Raw genomic sequence first — 18,975 nt, forward strand, 5'->3', positions numbered from 1 at the left:
GATGCCACTGCGAGTGCTACTATCGTTCAACTACAGAAGAGAGTTAAAGCTGAAAGGAACCCAAAAAACATTAGGAGCCATGCAAAGGAAGTAAGAGGCAACAGTTAGGGCTGGTTGTGGATGTCTTCACCCTGGTCAAAGACTCAGATGCATCAATCCTTCTGGTCTCCCAGCCCACTGTGGTGTATGTGGACGAGTCTGTCGCACATTTTTTCTGGGAGCCAGAGGCACACAGTAGGCTCAGTGAGTCACATAGTGTGGGCATGTCATGCAGAGAGCGAGTGGAAAGCATGTGCGAGAAAACAGGCAGTTAAAACAGCAGGCTGTGGCCCAGGCCCAGTCCGAGTGGCTGGTGAAACAGCGGGTACCTTTGGTTCCCCAGATGGGTGGGGTTCATGTGGTGATGGGGTCTGAATAAGCTCAGGGGCAGGGCTGGGGCTGCTAAGTGAGTCAGCCAGAGGAGCTGCGGCTGCTGCAGGCGGCTCCTCTAGGTTCATACCCTCAAGCTGTACAGGCTGCTCAACAGCAGGGGGCGCTACCACCGGCGGAGGCAACGAGGACATGGGCAGAGCAGTCTCATCTTGCTGTGAAGTATTGTTAAGAGACATTTATGAAACAGCCTGCCAAGGGCACACAAAGTACAGCTCAACCCAAGACCATGATCTTCTTCCTTACACTGAATCAGTTTTACGCCAGCCAGAGAATGTGGTTAGAATAGATAACATATCAGTAGCTTCTAAAACATGTTCATTACTTAGCAAAGGGCATTTATTCTTAACAAAGACAAGGACACAACACTGAACACAAGTGAGCTATTCCTCAGCTCGGCAGTACTTTCAGCCATCATCCGTCTCTGACGGGTGCAGCCTGCAAAGCCAGATATTAATTTTACCTGTTGCGGAGCGGCCATCTTGAACCCGGCAGGGTCTATGCGACTGGCTGGGTCGGGCTGCACAGGGTGCTGGTATCCAGGGTAACCAGGTGTGTCCGGAATTACAGGTGGGTCTTCTCGCACAGGCTCGGAAGAGCGGGTGATGGCGGGCTCTGTGGGCAGACCCACTTCGTCGTTCAACGTCTCGTCCAGTTCCTGGTCGGTATACGCTCCACCCTCCGTGTCCGTGTCCTCGTAGTCAGAAGTGTGGCGGCTGTCCGTGCTATACATGGAGTATTCACTTCCTGGCGCAGATAGGTAAGACAGACGGTCGTCGTGGATGTCCAAGTCATCCTCTGTAGTGCCATCCGCCTGAGCAGAGAAATTTGTATTAATTAATCACCCAGTGAGACGAAGAGGAATCAAAGAATAATGTTGAGGCAACAGGAATCACACAAGAGTCTCTCACCTTGCCCTCTGACACCCACACCAACTGGTTCTGCTGTTGCTGGATTGTTTCTTTCAGAGCGCCGTACCAGCCATCATTCATATTGTTCATGTTGATGGTGGCTTAAAGAGAGTTTTTTTTTTTGGTCACTATCACTTCAAGAAGAATAAAACATGTAAAAGAGACAATGTACACCCTGCACACTCACTGGTGAACAGGTGATGATTATTCTTCCTCAGTTTGATGGCTCTCTCATAGAGCTTCCTGGCGCTCTTCCTGGACTCTGGACACAGTCTGGTCCTCATGTTCTTCACACCCTGCTTTGTATCAGGATTTAGGAAGACTACAATTGGGTACCACTGAGCGTAGTTCAACCTGTCCACAGCGTTCGGGGTAATGTCCAGGACCGCATGTTTGTCCTTTATGAGATGAGGGCAGTAAAGAGGAGGGAGGAAAAATATATCTGTAAAGGAAAAAATCTAAGAACCTAAAACACTGTTTATATGATACAAGAGACATACTCACTCTGTCTATAATCTGCTTGATGGTGTGAAGACGAATGATTCCTGAACTACGCTGGTCTGTTCCTGCATCTCTCGGTTCACTCTCTGGAAAACAAGTGAAAGGTATTTATGCAGAAAAAAATCTGAAGCACGAACAGTCGTACTGTCCGTTGATGTCTGTCATTTACAAAATATGTGCAGTATTATGTATACAAACATACTTGCAAGCTCAAAAAGATCTGTCTCTTCTCTGGAAAGTTTTTCTCGAGCAACATCAGCTATCGGCCCAAATATCACCACAGGTCTCAGGAAACCAGCTGCACAGAAATATTTTTTTTTATAAAGACTTATAAAGACTGAAGAAATATAGGCCATAAGCGAGCAGACATTGTCAGAGTCCTCACCCTCTCTCAGTACAACTCTTTCATAAGCCGGGAACTTTGTCTGGACCGGCTGGGAAGAGAGATCTTCTCTGCTCTTTCTCAGGTTCCTCTTTGAACTCCGAAGACCACGAAACCTCCAGAAGTCCGCCCTATCGCCCCCCGCTGTTTTGGGGAGAGTGTATTGTACGCTGGACAGCTGTTCTGCTCTGTTAACAAATGGCAGAAAAACAAAGAAAATTCTTAAGTAACACAAGCTAATGAAGGCGTCATAAATTTGGCACAGATAAACTAAACAATGCCAATGCCTAAGGACACTACATGGCAATGACAATCATAACAAATTAAGTATTAATAGGGGAACTGACTAACTGGTGTGGCAAACATTTATCAAGCATGTCACTCTTTGCTTTGGCTTGAATAATGTCAGTTATCTCAGATACAGGAACCTTTTTAACCTGCAGATGAAAACCTAGTTATCAAATTTGTAATTTATAATGTCATTCATATTTTTTTTTAACATTTATATTATTCTTCATGGTCTGTTTTTTTAAATGTAACTTTTATAATTTAACATCTACTATATTTTATTTTTAAATAATATTGTCCATATGCCCTTGTTTAAATGTTTTTTGTAAAGTCCTTTAAACCACATCTCTTGTATGAGAAGTGCTCCATAAATAAAGTGTATTATTATTACAATTATATGTCTCTCAGGTCACCTGTTTTTGTTAGGGATGATGCCCCTCTCCACCTCTTGGTGATTCTTGCCGATGCGAATAGCCAGCCAGGAGCCCAGCTTCCCGTTGTAGAGGGTGTCCACCACGCGGAACACCTCCCCCTTGTTAAAGCTTAACCCATACGGAGATTCCTTCTCATATTCAAAGTGTGTCCGGATGTAGAAGGAGTCCCCAACATCCGACTCCACAATCCGCCGATACACTGCGCAGGAGAGAGCGAGTCAGAAACATTGGGCTGTTGTGAGCAATAGAAATTAACCTCTCATTTCATCTCCTTACTCACTTCACTTACCATCTTTCTTCTTCTGGGCCAGAATGGTGACCTCTTCACCTTTAGGAAGGTCAAGGAGAAACAGCACCGCCTCCTCTCGGATTATGTTTGCAAAATCTACATTATTTACCTGGAATTTGGAAACAGAGATTACTGCTTTATGCTTACCACAAAGTGACATCACTGTTGTCTAGTACTTTAAAGTTTGAGTAAAGAAGTAAGCTTCATTGTTCAAAGCGTGCGTGAGAGGAGGTGTAAATCTCTAGTTAAAAGGTTTACATAGCTTTTGCTGTTCATGGTATTGCCAGAGCAGCTAAAGATTTTACTGCACTAAAAGAACGTGAGCCATTCCTCTTTCTACTTAAAGAAAGAAGAAAGGAGGTACAAACAGGGAGATATATGGCTTTGAGGAAAAAGGGACAAACACAGCTCGTGGAAACAGTTTTTTTTTTGTGTGAGCTCCCTCGGGCCATTGCTAAGAGACCAGCATGGAGGTACAAGAATTTTGGAGCAGCCAGTGTGTCAAACCATGAATATGAAAAGGAACAGGCTTGAAGACGCATTGCCCATTAAACATAGCCGTTTACCGACACCATCAGGTACTCATTGTTAAAAGAAGAAAAAAATATTGTTACATAAAATAACAGTTCTAATTTTTGGACGTGTAACTTTTTGCAAACTCAATTTTTTCAACAACTTTTTTACAAAGATGAAAAAGAACCACTTGATTTCTAGCAGTCTGGTTACACACTTGCTGTGTTACAAAATAAAGTGTCTCACCCTGAGAATTTGGTCGCCCTCTTCCAAGCCCTCCTTAGAAGCTGGGCTATCCTCAAGCACTCCGGCTACAAAGATGCCCACGTCGTTCCCCCCAGCCAGCCGCAGCCCCACACTCTCCCCCTTCCTGAACTTTACCAGCTTCATGCTTGGCCTGCGGATGGGAAAGACTATTGTTAGGATGACTTTCTTTGACATGACACCATTTAATGGAATTTCCATCTTTCCAGAGCAAACTTAAATTTACGAATAGTTGAGTGACTCCTGGATGCAAGCCAGGTTTTCTTTTTTGCTGAGACCTTTTACAGAGCTTATAAAAGAAAAGACGTAAAATATTCTGTAGAAAGAGAAAAAGGCAGTGATAGAGAACATTTGAATACATTTAAATAATTTTGCTAAAGAGAAAAATAACCACAGTAAACTATCTGACGCACAAACACTGACAGTTGTGCATCCAGTTGTATTCAAAAACTGCATTTTAAATTTGCCAACAAACAAGTGTGTTCAGAAAGACACATTTGACATCTACACTATGTTGCAGCCAAAAAGCTTTGAATAGATAACATTTTGAAAAACTGTCATCTGCTACTCCAAGATGTGCCGTTATGTCAAATTAAAATTCTTCACTCTTGCCTTCACTTTTTATTAAAGTGAACTGAGACTTTTAGAGTGAGGTGCTCACAAAAGGTCATTTTTTCTTTTGCAGATTTTAATAGGACTTTAATATATTTTTGATGGTGTGATATTGTTCACTGTTAATATTACCGTAGGATGCTATCGTCATGGGCAGCACTTGGCACAGGGGCATCAGAAGGACTGACTGGCAGGTCTACATCTGGCTGTCCAGGCTGAGCATACACCGGCTTGGGCTCTGAACCAAAACACAACCACAAGTTATTAATGCAGACATGCATAAAGATGTAAAACTGCACTGAACAGGTTTTAAAACAAAGAAATACTTCCGCAAACACATTTAAAACATAACAATACCAAAGATAAATGTGTCAAAATACAATTACAAAAATTAAAAACACAACTGTTCAAAACCACACACTGGCAAAGTGTCATTACAGACGCTTGCACAAACACACACTCAAGGCACATAGTGTCCTGAGCAGAGAGGTCAAACAGAAAGTCAGCAGAGTGCTGCAGGCTGGGGAGGAACGTCAGACTCGATCAACTCATACGGTTTATTTTCATTTGGCTCCAGGCGAACTCAGCCAGGCTCAGCAGGCGTCTGGATCTAACTTCTTTTTCCTTTAGTTATTTTTTTTAAAAAGGACAAAAATGACTAGTTCAAATAAGATTTCATTTTACTATCATGAAATCATTTAATAAAACCATTAAATGACTGCCTATGATGGATGGGGAAACCCACATGTAGCATTTGCTTACAGGTTCAAGATTACGAATAATGGGTGTACTTCCATGTCCATGTGTTAACTTCTGATTTCCAAATCACTTGTCTTACATGTACACATGATAATCAGGTTTAATAGCCAATTGTTTTATTACTGACCTGGGAGTGGTGGGAGCGGTTTCTCCTCTCGAGCAACAGCCGACTCTTTCGGTTTGGGAAGAGGAACCTCCTCTGGTAGCTTCACTGGAGTTGAAGACGGTTTTGAGATCCGTTCATCGTCACGACTTCTGTGACTGCTAAAAAAAAAAAAAAGAAATACATATTTTTTTGCACAATTTGGTTTAAGCAAAGGAATGCGTGAGATTATAAATAGTGTATTCTGGAGATGTAGAGCCCGGAGGCAATAGAAGAGCTTTAAGGCTACATCTTGAATACACGTAACAATACCAAGGCCTTACAACACTCAACATCAAACCTAGACTGTACAGAATTGGCTCCTGACAGCGGTGGGCACGCACTGGCTGAGAAATGAAAAACAGGGGGAAAGAATGGCTCTGAGGCTGCATCATAGTCTTGAAGGTCACTACTTTGTCTTTTCACTTTTTTTGTTCTCTATTTTTAGAGCAGGGTATCTAAGGTGTCAGAGTGGATTCTGTCCTCCAGGTGAATTTCACAGTGTGACACGAGCTGTAGCCCAGCAAAGGTTTGACTTCCATGCCAGTATTAAAACAGTTAGGCTATCTGAACTGATACACAATGACCCTGGTCAATTACGACTCAGTAAATGATGACAAACACCCTGTGTTTCGTTAAAAACTGACATTCTCAATGTTTTTCAAATAAATTAGGCTTCACGGATCCATCTCCAAACTCCTGGTCACATGGCTGCTCACTGGCAGAACTTTACTGGCACAATACTGATTTATTCACAGGCTGAGTGACTAAGTAGCGCGCAGGACCCTGTTTGAACCGGCTGGAGAGGAACAAACCTCTTTTTTTAATCCATCCATGAAGAGGCCCTCCTTTTAACTTGCCAATTTTCTGAACTGAGAGAAAGGGTCACATGTCCCGATCTCGTTCCTGTTAATTTAAATACTAAATGACTTGTACTCCAGTATCCTAGATGTGCCATAAATTAATTAATAAAATAGAGTATACTGCACACAAAACACAATCTATTCAATCGAAATACAAAAGAAATATCAAGCCCGACATCCACAGATCTCAGGACAGCTCAGCTGCAAAAGAGGAGACAGTTGACACTGATAGAGGGAGACGGCCTTTTGTTCCTTCATTGTTGGAGCTACATTGTCCTTGTGCCAAACTTGCGGTTTGCTCACAAAAACGTTCAAGAGACACGAAGATCCTGTGACTCGATCATCTCAAGTCAAAATAAAACACCTCATTGAATAATTAATGTTATATAACATCGTGTCAGCAATCTTCCTTTAAGCAATACTTGGCTGTGACAGCCATCTTTGAATTAGATGACTAATTCATTTCTTCCATGAAAATCAGTGCTTCGTGAGAATAAAGGGTTGTCTATTAAACTACATTAAATCTATTCAGGATTTACTAGCACTACTATTAGTAACTACTCAAACTGCATAAAGGTGACAAACTTACGGTATTCTCCAGCTGTCGAGTAGTATTAAGGGAATAAAAAAGGCAGACAAACCACATTAAGTGAGAATTGTTGCTTTTTGCTGGTGAAGAGTTTCTGTGTTTGGCATATAACATCATCTTGAAGACTTGTCAAGTTCTCATATCAAATAAATCAGCATTTTTGAAACTGATGTATCAAAAATTCTCTAGAATTTGACATCCTCTGCCTTTTGAAGAGACTCACACTAATATAGGTTGAGCACTGAACTTTTACACAAAGGTGAGCAGAGTTTTCAACCTAATTGACCAAGATTGTCTCTTTTGCAGCTTAACAGTTTACTTTTATTATCCTCCGGTGAATAAGCAGTGTGAAAGGGGAACACCTCTGGTGCTCTATTGAGTTGAAATGCAGAGTTAATGAGGTACTTTCAAACAAGGTTACAGTCAAAGAAGTGCTGAATGTGTTGATGGCTGGTATTAACTCAAACATAAAATCGAAAGCCTTTCACAGCCAAAAAAACAGAACCAAACAAGTCTGTTTTAATAAAAATTGACAGCTAGAAATTTATTACGACAAGATCAGTTACATAACAGCATTTGCAATATGAATAAATAGCTGAATCCAATTATTGTTTTGACTTTTAATTCATATGCTTTTCATTTTCTTAATTAATAGTATAAACAGTGCCCATCACACCTTCTCTGAAATCCAACGGTGATGTTATCAAATTGCTTGAATTACCAAACCTAAAAACAATAAATAAAGACCCTACATAATTATTGTCCTATCCAATTAGACAACAAAAAGCGGCAGAAGTCTCATATTTGAGGAGCTGGAACAAGCACTTAAACTATCAGCCGTTTATCAAAATAGATTTGTTTCTATTGATTGACTAAATGATTAATAGTTTCATATCTACATTATTAATATGAAAATAATTCCCTTTCATCACAAATTTGGCCATTTCAGTGGCTGTAATCTGTAATAATCAAGTGTTGTTGATATTTGTAACATTTAGTGGTCAGGAGTCACTGTTGTGCTGTTTCAGTAAGTAGTTAAACATTGTGGCCTCGACTCAGACATTCATTTTCTTTTTATTAATCTCAATAATTGTTGGATTACTACAGTTTTATATCAGAGAGATAAAGTATCAGAAATAAAGTAGTAAAACTGAATCTATATGAATATTAAATAGTTAATAAAGTTGTGGATTGTTTTGGTCTGTACCTGCCATTGCTGATTTGTGGGGGCGAGTGTCTGGAGTGGTCTGAGGGTTCAGATCTTCGTTCTGGAGAGCGGGAGCGGCTGCTACGATGTCTGTCATGCGATCGATTGGAATGGTCGGATGCCAGAGAATGGATATCTGAAATGTCTGATCAAACAAAAGCCACCGTTTAATGACAAGGCGGTCTGAAAAACACACGGACAAGTCTGGCTTTTTTTTTTAGCTGCGCCCCATTTCAGCTGGATCCAACACTTAACACTACTCTCACCGTCTCTGTCAGAGGCGTTGGCTGAAGCAAGGCTGTCATCGAGGTCAGGGATGTTCAGCAGGGTCGCCCTGTCGTCCCTCTGCACTACCATTTTTAGCTTGCCCTTTGACCTTTCTATCAGCTTCTTGGCGTCTATCAAGGAGAGGTTTTCTGTCACTGTGCCATTGATCTATAGAAAGAGAGAGAAGATAATAGCCATGACATGACAAATAACAGAAGTTAAATAAAATAAAAAGTAGTCTCTGTTTCACAATTTATTGCAATAAAGTTGTCAAATGAAAAGCTAAGTTGAGGCTACAAATGCATAGTTCAAAAGGCACAAGATCCCCTGCAAATGAAGTGCATCATTGATTTTGTTTGTCAGGGTCAAATCAATTAGTAAGCTTCAGATTGGGCTGTGCAGTATCAACTAGCACATCATTTTTTAGACAATTCATTCCTTTAATCATTTGATTAACCTTTCAGTCCTTACGCGGTAGCATTCAAAGAGTCAAATGACAAGCGCGAGGAGGCTGAATGTGAGAAGTGATTGAATTAGAGCAGCGACAGTTCAAAAAGCACCTCTCATGCACACAGATCTATTTTGTACTTTTTCTAATATGAAAAAGTAACATCAGCCAGATGAAGCTGTACCTGTAAGTTTGTTATGCAACATGAGATGGACATAAAATTAATGCCAGCACAATATAAATTATTTTCTCCATCAGCACAAAAATTGGAAAGATAGGTTTATTATAATATAATTAATAATAAAATAATAAATTGTCTTGGTCAAGTTTAATATTTTATGGTGTATACATATACATGAAGTCCTATGCCTCACCTTCAGAACAACATCTCCTTCCTGGATGTTGCCGTCTCTGGCTGCCAGGCTCTCGGGGGAAATGTCCTTGACAAAGATGTGGCTGGCTAGGCGCAGGCCATATTCTGCTTACAAAGTGAACGACAGCAACAGAGAGCATGTTAGCACAGAGTTCACGTGGCCACACCGCACTGACCACACTCGGCTGTCAAGCTGCAGCTCCCACTGGGATTAACAGTACTGATTAAAGAAGATTAATTGCTCTTTTACTTAGATTTACTTCAGTAAACTTGGATTTTGCTGCGGCTGGCAAGTTGTGTTTACTCTGGCAGTTGACCAATGCTGATTTGGAGGTCTTATTCTCTCCTTAAAGTCTCGCTGTCTGATAATAGTTGGGTAAATGAAATGGCAGGTGATTTCCTGGATTACCTCAGAAAACCTTCCTTGTGCCCTCGACTTTGTGAGCCTCACCTTCATTTTTGCGGGATTTGACAAGTGTGACCTTTGCGGGTCGTGGGGGCAGGTTGTGTGAGTGGCGGTCTGAGCGCGGAGAGAGACTCCTCTCCCGCGAGCCGCTGCGTTCACGTTCCCTGTCCCTGTCCCTTCGCCCGCTGCTCCGGCCACTGCGCCTGCCCATGGCCCCGCCCACGCCACTGTAAGCGGCGCTGCGTATGCTCCGCGTCTCATATATCTCTTCATCGTAGCTGTCCTCCTCCTCGTCATGCTCTGACATAGTTTCCCTCTCCCCCAGGCGGCCCATGGGGACATGCACCTTTCTTTTCCGTCTGATTGTCTGGGAAAAGGAAATATAATATGAGATCAGTAAGATGAATCAATTACTCTCAGCCATGTACATTTCCTCTACTAGTAAATTGTGAAACATAAGAAATGTCTAAATTACATAAAATTTGATTAAAAAAACATTTTGTAGTTTCTGTTTTTGTAGTAAGTTTTATCCAAACTTTTCGAAAGGAATTTATAATAGATTGTTGACTCACAATTTTGGCAATTTTTCCACTTTTACGAAGCTGCTGGACTGCGTACGCGTGCTCCACATTGTCCATGGAGACAGCATTGACCATAACGACTCTGTCATTTTCCCTAGAGAATGGACACAGAGATATGAGACATGCTGGAGTCTCTCTGTAAGAAGAAGGGTCATTTAATACTAATAACTTGCAATTTTACCAGGCTGGCAATAATAGAGCAAAATCTTACTGCAGTAGGCCTTCTGCAGGGCCTCCTTTCAGCACATCCGAAATGACAATAGAGGTCTCGCCACTCTGAAAATGAGGGTTATCCCGACCTCCTGATATGGCTATCCCAAAGCCAAACCCTGGTGCCTGTATGCAGAGAAACATAGATTAGCATGTTGACATAGCTTTCTGTGAGGACCAAAATGCTGAACATAATGTAAAAGTCTGAATATTGATAGACCGAGCTGATGTACATAGGCCATTGAAACATTTTATTCGACAGTAAGCCGAATCTACAATATTACAAAAGATTCACAACATCAGTATTTTATTTTTCACTGCCAGCAAACACATAAATGTGTAACTGTAGGGAGTTAGCATCTTCAGTGTAGTGCACAAAATGCACTTTTAGTGTCTGTTTTCAGGCTCCCAAGACAAAATGTAAGAGACAATTATGCAGAAGAAAAGCATTGTGATGACTGTGATGTTTTGTTTGTTCCACCTGCAAATGTGTACAGAGTAAGCACACTTGCTACATGATGTAATCCTGGAAATAGGAGCGAAGAAAAATGTAGGGTTGGGGGGGTGGAGGCAGAGATAGCAAAACAGACAGTGGAGAGAGCTATCTGGACCAGGATGAGATTCAACACAGACAGAAGTAAAGAGCATCTGAAGGAGGATAACAGATACCTACCCTGTGTAGTGTTACTGTGTGCTGTTCCCAAATGACAGTCTCCTCCATTGCTGCACTCTGGAAGACAGAACCACAGTACTGTTGTTGGCCTGATCATCTTATCAGAGAAGAGACACCCGCAGAAAAGCAAATATGTCAAAAAGTCACTCGTTCAAGATTCTCAAGTGTTAATATTTGATTAAAATGTTGTATTCGGTCATCCATTATTCTGTCAAAACACAATCAGTCACAGACAAAGCAAAAATTATTATTTAAATTGATGAATTGTAAACATTTCCATGTTCAAGAGTTTCCTCCTAAATTAGATTTACACTGAAGCCAAAACTGTGAATTTAACCTTTATCTAAGTCAGCAGGATGGACCTTCATATTCTAAGTGAAAAATGTGGATGTTATCAGCACAATTTTGCTAATTGCCTCCATAATATGTACACTTCAGCTTCCAGGCACAGATGTACACATAGTGCTTCTGCGGTATACTTAACATTATCTTGAGTTGATGTTGGAAGAAAAAAAATTATTCACGCTTAATCATTTACTACTTCACTGTTACATTCAGACTTCTCATCTTTCTGTCTCTGTTTAATCTTACACAAACTCAACACGTCTCCTGATAGCAGTGAGACTGGGGAATCTGTAGGTTTCTGTCTGAAAGAACGTGCAGTTCCTTCGTTATCATATGCCATTTCTTACAAACCGCTCTATGGGACGAGGGAAAAGGTTCCCGATTAGGCCGAAGACGTCATGAGGGTTTTTGTTAGTGGGTCGTGATGAGTATTTAAGAGGTGGTTCTTTGAGAGATCTTTGAGCAGTCTTAGATATGCAATTTGTCTATCACCTTGTACTTCTGACTCTGCTCCTGCCTTGCAACAAATAAATGCTCCTGTTTTAATGATTTTACTCCGAGGGGTCGAGTGAATTTTTTTAACATTTGAGAAAATTAATAGCCACTGAGAAATTTGTTTTATATTATGATCCGTATGAGTCCGGCACTGGAAATAAAGGATAAAATTAACAATACTAAAGCTTGCACTGTCAAATGTAGAAAATAAAAGTGTATACTGAAAACATTAAGTAAGAACAGTGAAGAGTCAAATCATACGCTTTATGGAAGACAAAAACAACATTTGACGGAAGTCCATTTCCACTTCATCCCCTCTACAAAGTTAAAAGTTTCTAGTAAAAAAGGGAACGTAGTCCCAGTGGGCTCTTCACATCCGAAATCTAATAAGGATGGAAACTGTCACAGCCACTATACACATACAGGGCTGCACCCAGCAGGTTATTGAGTTTGCTTCACTGTTACCTATTTACAGTGAGGTAGATAGCACTGTGTTGTGCTTTGGTTTTATCTGCAGTGCACTCACACATTGCCGATTGGACCACATACCATCACCATACACTCCTTCCTCGTACAGTCAGAGTTTGAGGTCTCCCGGGCATTTAATACATCATACAACACAATGATGAAAACCCTGCTGAATAAAATTAAGCCACACTAACATTAAGTCTTTGGTTGTGGATGTGACGGAGGATGTGCTTCAATTCCACAGAGGATAAGCTGAAGGTCACCTCCTTCAGCCGTTAGGTTAGCACTGTCCTCTGCACCCCACAGCCTACTCCTTATCTTATCTTTTGTTCTAGATCATTCCACCTCCACCACAATCTCATGACACATTAGCTATTCAATGACTGCATATAAAATACTACGAGGTTCATCTCTCTGGGGAACATTACAATCCACATCACAGCACCTAATGCAATAACCCCCATTTGTCATGTAAATTGATTCTGAGAGTGTGACCTTAATGGGTGAGACTATCACACATTTTCCTCCTGCTTTGCTGGTGATTTCTTCGACACCTCAAACACTTACAGTATAGATACCGAGGCAGAGGACTCATTGGGAACAGCGGTCTCTCATGTTGCGGCACATTAAAGAGTATTGACAGACGAGCAATGGGAGATGAAGCTTACATTAAAAGCAGCATCAGTTTTGGTGCTTCGACCCATTGCTGACATCATTGCCACCATGTTGGCAGCTTCATACCCGAAACATCTCGCAAGTGTCTGCTTAACTTCATGTTGAAGATTCATCTGCACCACATAAGCATGACAACCTGTGCTCATGGTATGCTATCAAACTCCCTGGAGTGATAATAAGCTATAGGCAAACATGTAATAAAAAAAGAAAATTAAAAAAAAACTGTTTTTTGTATGAAAGAAAAATTAAGTAGTTTAGCTGACTGTTTCTGTTGCCGTCCTGTTGATTGTCTTACAACCAGGCTTCCTTCAACACATCATTCTCTTGTCTGTCATGACCTGCCAGCCAAGTGCCATCTTTAGCTAGTGTCTGAATACAGGCAGCTGAATAAATCGCCACAAGTGGCCCCAGACGTTCTCAGCTTGGCAGCAACAGTCACAAACTCCTCAAGCAGCTTATGGTGGGGCTCATGCAAAGAGGGGGAACAAAGGATTGAACAGAGGAACTCCCCCTGGCCTTTTACATTGAATACACTACACTCGAGAAAGGAAAAAAAGACATCTGAATATTAACAAGACTGCAGAAAACAGAGGCACGAATTCTCACTGGAAAGTTTGCTCTGTGGGGAGGAGGATTTATGTCTGTGTCTTCTTGATCAGCACTGTGGAAACGCTGAGGCAACAAACTTTAACGTTTCGTCTAAATTTATGGATGGTTTGTCACTAAACTGCAACGTTATGGGAGGTACTTGTTTCCACTTGACATTCCTACTTCCAGAAATTCTGTATTGGCATATATGAAGCACACACACAAACCTAAAGTGTTTAGGTGTTCTTATGTTTGTGAGAAATGTGATTTTGTTGTCTGGAAAATATGATTAGAGAATGCTCAGTGTGTCTGATCCAACACAAATAAATTACCATAAAATTAATGGGATGTATAATCCCAAATGAAGCATAACAGAAGAAATCTAAAATGGAGTAAAATCTAAACAGAATTTAGTAGGGAAAAAAAAGATTTATTGGGGACTGAAGTGTGTAACACACACACACACACACACACACACACACACACACACACACACACACACACACACACACACACACACACACACACACACACACACACACACACACACACACACACACACACACACACACACACACTTAAAGGGATGTAATTTTGCTTTCTCCTCCTGCAGAGCTTGTTGCTCTGGTAACAGGAGGTGTTGTTCCAGAGGCCTGACATTTTCAGGCCGTGTCTGAAGGTTCCTCTCAACCATGGGAGGTATAAAAAAGACACAGCTGAATTAATTTAGAATCGAAAGCTTTCTTTAATTTTAGTCTGGCACTTTTTTTGCTACATCATGCGTCTCAAAACGCAGTCTTCACTAATAACAAAACATGTTACTTTAAAAGTGCTGTTCTTTGTAGGGATTAACAAAGATTAAAAAAAGAAAGAAAATTCGCAACATAATAAAACTACACTACGTGGCATTCTGTATTCAGCCTCAAAGCCGAACATCTTGGTGCTCTATTCAGAGGCAAAGACACTAATCTCAAAGGTCAAGTAAACATAAAAGCAAGAGAAGGGAAACGTTTAAGTCGACTCTGCACTGCTTGCATGGACAGTTTTGACTAAAGTTGCCTCAGTATCCAGTGACTGATGAGTTTTTGTGGCACTGTTGTGTGTACGGCCTTTACGGCCACAAACAACTGGTGCCAACAGAAGCTTCAAGCCACAAGCCAGAGCTGGCAGCCGCTCCACGGCAGAGACGCACCATGTTGGTTGGGTCATGCTTGGGGGATTACAACCAGGCAACTTGGGAGCCAGCACTACGACACAGATGGACTACAACACAGATGGATCGCACACAGCTGAGTGGAGAAAGGACAGGGAAGCTGTGGGAAAAATGGACTATGTCAATATATAAATGGTAAACAACACAATTATTAAATAAATCTGGTGTGGTACAAACTATTTAAACATGCCTGTCAAAGAAATACTTCAACATCAGCCTTTTTAAAAAAAGGTACCAATTCAACATAAGAATCAATGTAGGGCTTCACCTAGTGACTTTGTATTATTGTAAATTAGAAACGATTAGTTGATTAATCAATTAGTTGATCAACTGAAATTGGATAGATCAATCATTTATGTAAATTCTATTTTCAAACAAAGTAGGCTCAAGATTCTCAAGTGTAAATATTTAGTTTGGATAGCAAACTAAACACATTTGAGATTTGCACTGGTGATTTGACAAAACACTACATTTTGCAACAAAAATATTTAAAAAATGGTTGATCTTGGTGCTACATTGGAAGCTGAATAACTTGTGTATTTAGTGTATTTTCACTTGTTCCATTGACATAAATTCCTTGTTGTTTTTTTACTTACTTTAGACGTGGTCTTTATCTATTTCTTCCTCTTTTCAAATGATGTACAGTAGCTACCACAACCAGTAAAGCAGTCAATCCATATCCACCTCAAACCAACTGGTGAAAGCAATTGATTTGCTATGTTACACAAGTATGTTCTATTAATGCACACTTTGTGTCAAGTAGAAGATCTGCACCGAAACAGAACAATAATAATAATAATAATAAAAATATTTACTTGAAAAAGATCCTTAATACCAACGAGTCCCCACAATACTAGCCTCTCACGACCAAAGATGAGCGAAGCTCAGATGGCGTTTTATTTTATATTCACTTTGGAGTATCATTAAAATTAAAGACTGCTGGCTCCCCAACTCTCTATTCAGCAGAAACCCAAAATCATATTTCTTCCAAAGAGGGAACTGAGGCAATATGGTAGGGTGTTCAATTATCTGACTAAGAGAATAGATTTTATGCTGTAGTATGGTTTAGGGGTGAGGCAGAACCTTATTCAATTTTGACCGCTCTGGGACAAGAGTGGCTAAAAATAGCTCTCATTAATTCTGCCGTTGTGATGCTGCAACAGAGTGATTTAAGGGAAACTTGCAGCATGAACACTGGAGAACGTTTAATAACCTCTTGTTATATTAAATGCAAGGACTGACTGGAACAAATGATGCACTACAGTATAGGAAATACATTCACTATCTATCTAGTGCCCCTTTGTTGGATTTGTCTGTAAGGCCTGAGGAAAACAGAGAGGTAGATCATTTTCACGAAGCCTTTACAGTGCCAGTGCAGTGAACATGTACTGTTGATACACAGAGTGGTACAAAACTAAAGTTTTAGAATTGCATTTTGATGATTACCTGAAATAAACACCATTCCTCTTATATTTGTGAATCATATGTCTAGTATCGGTTTGAGAGAAGACACCACTTTTTTTCAGATCATTTGAGACCCAAATGAGCTTAAACAGTCCTACAACTGCTGAACCCCACATGATGAGAGCAGCAATAAAGCTAAATGTGTCTCAGTCTCCAGCAGGGAAAGAAACATCTCATTTCATCTGATTCCAAAGTTCTCAGTCGTCAGACTCAGAGCCATACAATCATTAAGTCAAACCAAGAACGAACACTGACACAAACAACTAGCATGCCAGCAATGAACAAATTACTAGAACAAGGATACTTTTAGGACAGTGTGCAAGTTGCACTGCGGCCAAAGACCTAAAACAACAACTGGATCACACTCCACTGTCGCTGCTGGCAGTGAAGCAGCAAACAAGTAGAATATGATGATTGATTACTTCAGAAATTGAAAACGATGTTCTGGGGAGTACTGACAACTACTAAATCTTCCAGCCTCAGAGAACATATTCAAGTGCTAATGAGGGCCCATGCCTCAGCACCAGTCAGGAGGTCCCCTGGGAGATAAGTGGCACTGTGCACATACAGCATGGTTAGACATTGTACTGTGGCTCTCTAATGGAGAGGGAGATAACAGACAGATGCAGCAATGCACAAGTGATAAGAAAGTTAACAGATGAATTATAATAGCTCAGAAACTAAAACTTAATTGCCAACCATTAAAGTCATAAGAGCACACACACTAGCAATATTTAAAGGCGAACGTAAAACAAAGTTCCATTGTATCCATCGCCTTTTTATGTGTTGCTTAAGTATTCAGATACAACCGGATGCATACAAGGTCAGAGGTACTTACATCAATTCATCCTGGTCACTACAGAGAACACAAACAAAAAGGCGACTCCAACCTCCAGCTACTCCTCAGTAAATCCAGCAGGAGATTCCTGCAGACGCACATCAGCAGCCTCAGCGCACAACCGCACCAATCAGTGCTAGGAGGGACTGACCCCCACCTTCCTTTCTCTTTTCTTGGCTCTGGAACAACTGAAATTACGACCACAGGTGAGGCATTAGGAAACACAACCTGCAGCTACACCCTCCTGCTGCCTCTCCCCCTGCAAAAGGTCTGCCTCCCGCCTTAACATCTTTCTCTTTAAAATGTATCCCTCACTCCAACTCTCTCTTCACACGCTCATGGGATCGAAGCAAATCCCCTCCGGCTTGGCAGCGATCTGTGTGGGATCTGCAGTTCCGCTACAGCATGGGACTCCTCTGTACTAGCGAACATCCATCCGCAGTGTAAACTGCTGTATCGGACTTAACCCCTGTGGTGCCGGGTTGAGCCAGAGCAGAATTCATCGGTTCTCTTTGCATGTGAAACATTATTACGCCCCTCTACCCCAGGTGTGCTGCACTTCATGCATACATTATGCTCAAGTATCAGCAGCATCCCATCCACGATAACTGACTGTCAAACTGACAGTTAATAATAAACGCATAAGGACATTTTATTTAGTTTTTTTACACTGCAGCTAAAGACAACACAAATAAAATTGCACCTCCAACACCAACTATATTAACAGGTTGCTAATGAAGCAGATACAACCAAATGTAACAACAAAAAAAGGAAATCCGAGTGGTGGAGGCAGAATGAGAGGAAACCAACAAGGCACATATGACTCATGTAACAACCCACATTGAATGAGGAAGGGAATTCTGACATCTGTAGAGCAAAAACAATGTTTAAATGGTTAGTTTTTTTTTTTTTTTATAGATTTCTTGATTCCATTTTCTCTTTAAGAGACAGCCTACCACTACTAATTTTGTTTGGAGCTCTTTCAAAGTAGCAATACTTAAGTTCAACTTTTTTTATGGTAAAATAAACTCAACAGCTTGCACTTAAGATTGCCCAAGGAAATGTTCATTATTGTACAGACCAAGTTATGATGGGGTTTCCAGTGTGGCAACTAAAAATGGCCTCATTATGAAAAGAGCTTACTGCATTGCAGTTTGCAACAAATGCAAACTGAGAACATTGTTCTATCCTTTTGGAAACTATCTTCGTAGTTTGTATCCAATGAAGCAGATTTTAGAGGACAAGGTTAGACAACTTGTCAGAAGTGTTTATATTTGTTTAAGTAGTTAAATCATGTTGCCACATTAAGACTTCCGTGTTTTATATAGAGGGTCATACTGCATGGCTGCACAAACATGTGAAATCATCCTAAGGCAATTTCCAGCATCTGCAGTATGTTCCAACGACATACATACTGAGGCGGTCTGTGTGGTCGATGAAGGACTGCATTTAACTTCACCAATGTTGGAGCCATTTTCATATGCCTGATTAATAAGTGTTTTCTAGAGCCTTGACGAGTAGCATATCAGTTGAATAATACTAAACGTTTGTATAGCAATAATGTTACTCAGCGTATTTATTTGTACACCATTAAGTCCAACCAGTGTTGAAGGTGATTCACATGCATTTACATTAATGAATAACTTGCATGTATAAACAAACATCATGTGCAGCCATTGTACGATATTTATGGGTTTGTCCATTCAAGTTATTCATTGATATAAACGCGTGTGTATAATATCATAGAT

General features: G+C 40.7%; 1 protein-coding gene across 14 annotated transcripts in view; it reads right to left on the reverse strand.

Moving 5' to 3' along the window:
* The window catches only part of tjp1b (tight junction protein 1b), a 53,895-nt gene that overhangs the window by 8,120 nt on the left and 26,800 nt on the right, over nt 1-18,975 (reverse strand). For 6 of the 14 annotated variants that reach the window (XM_068603678.1, XM_068603677.1, XM_068603673.1 and 3 more), the window contains 19 exons: nt 11,142-11,198; nt 10,470-10,594; nt 10,250-10,352; nt 9,723-10,044; nt 9,273-9,379; nt 8,450-8,618; nt 8,184-8,328; nt 5,510-5,646; nt 4,756-4,861; nt 3,994-4,144; nt 3,235-3,343; nt 2,925-3,144; nt 2,227-2,411; nt 2,044-2,139; nt 1,845-1,927; nt 1,528-1,738; nt 1,341-1,441; nt 893-1,243; nt 369-584 (listed from right to left, as the gene is read on the reverse strand). In XM_068603678.1, the coding sequence (XP_068459779.1) occupies nt 369-584; nt 893-1,243; nt 1,341-1,441; nt 1,528-1,738; nt 1,845-1,927; nt 2,044-2,139; nt 2,227-2,411; nt 2,925-3,144; nt 3,235-3,343; nt 3,994-4,144; nt 4,756-4,861; nt 5,510-5,646; nt 8,184-8,328; nt 8,450-8,618; nt 9,273-9,379; nt 9,723-10,044; nt 10,250-10,352; nt 10,470-10,594; nt 11,142-11,198 (2,994 nt within the window). Of the gene's footprint in view, nt 1-368; nt 585-892; nt 1,244-1,340; nt 1,442-1,527; nt 1,739-1,844; nt 1,928-2,043; nt 2,140-2,226; nt 2,412-2,924; nt 3,145-3,234; nt 3,344-3,993; nt 4,145-4,755; nt 4,862-5,509; nt 5,647-8,183; nt 8,329-8,449; nt 8,619-9,272; nt 9,380-9,722; nt 10,045-10,249; nt 10,353-10,469; nt 10,595-11,141; nt 11,199-17,227; nt 17,250-18,975 lie in introns of those variants that run through there. The other 8 variants (XM_068603687.1, XM_068603686.1, XM_068603676.1 and 5 more) reach the window with 6 other exon arrangements.

This window comes from Clinocottus analis, unplaced genomic scaffold, assembly GCF_023055335.1.
Source record: "Clinocottus analis isolate CAN_PGR_092001 unplaced genomic scaffold, fCliAna1.0.p SCAF_6, whole genome shotgun sequence".
NCBI lineage: Eukaryota > Metazoa > Chordata > Actinopteri > Perciformes > Cottidae > Clinocottus > Clinocottus analis.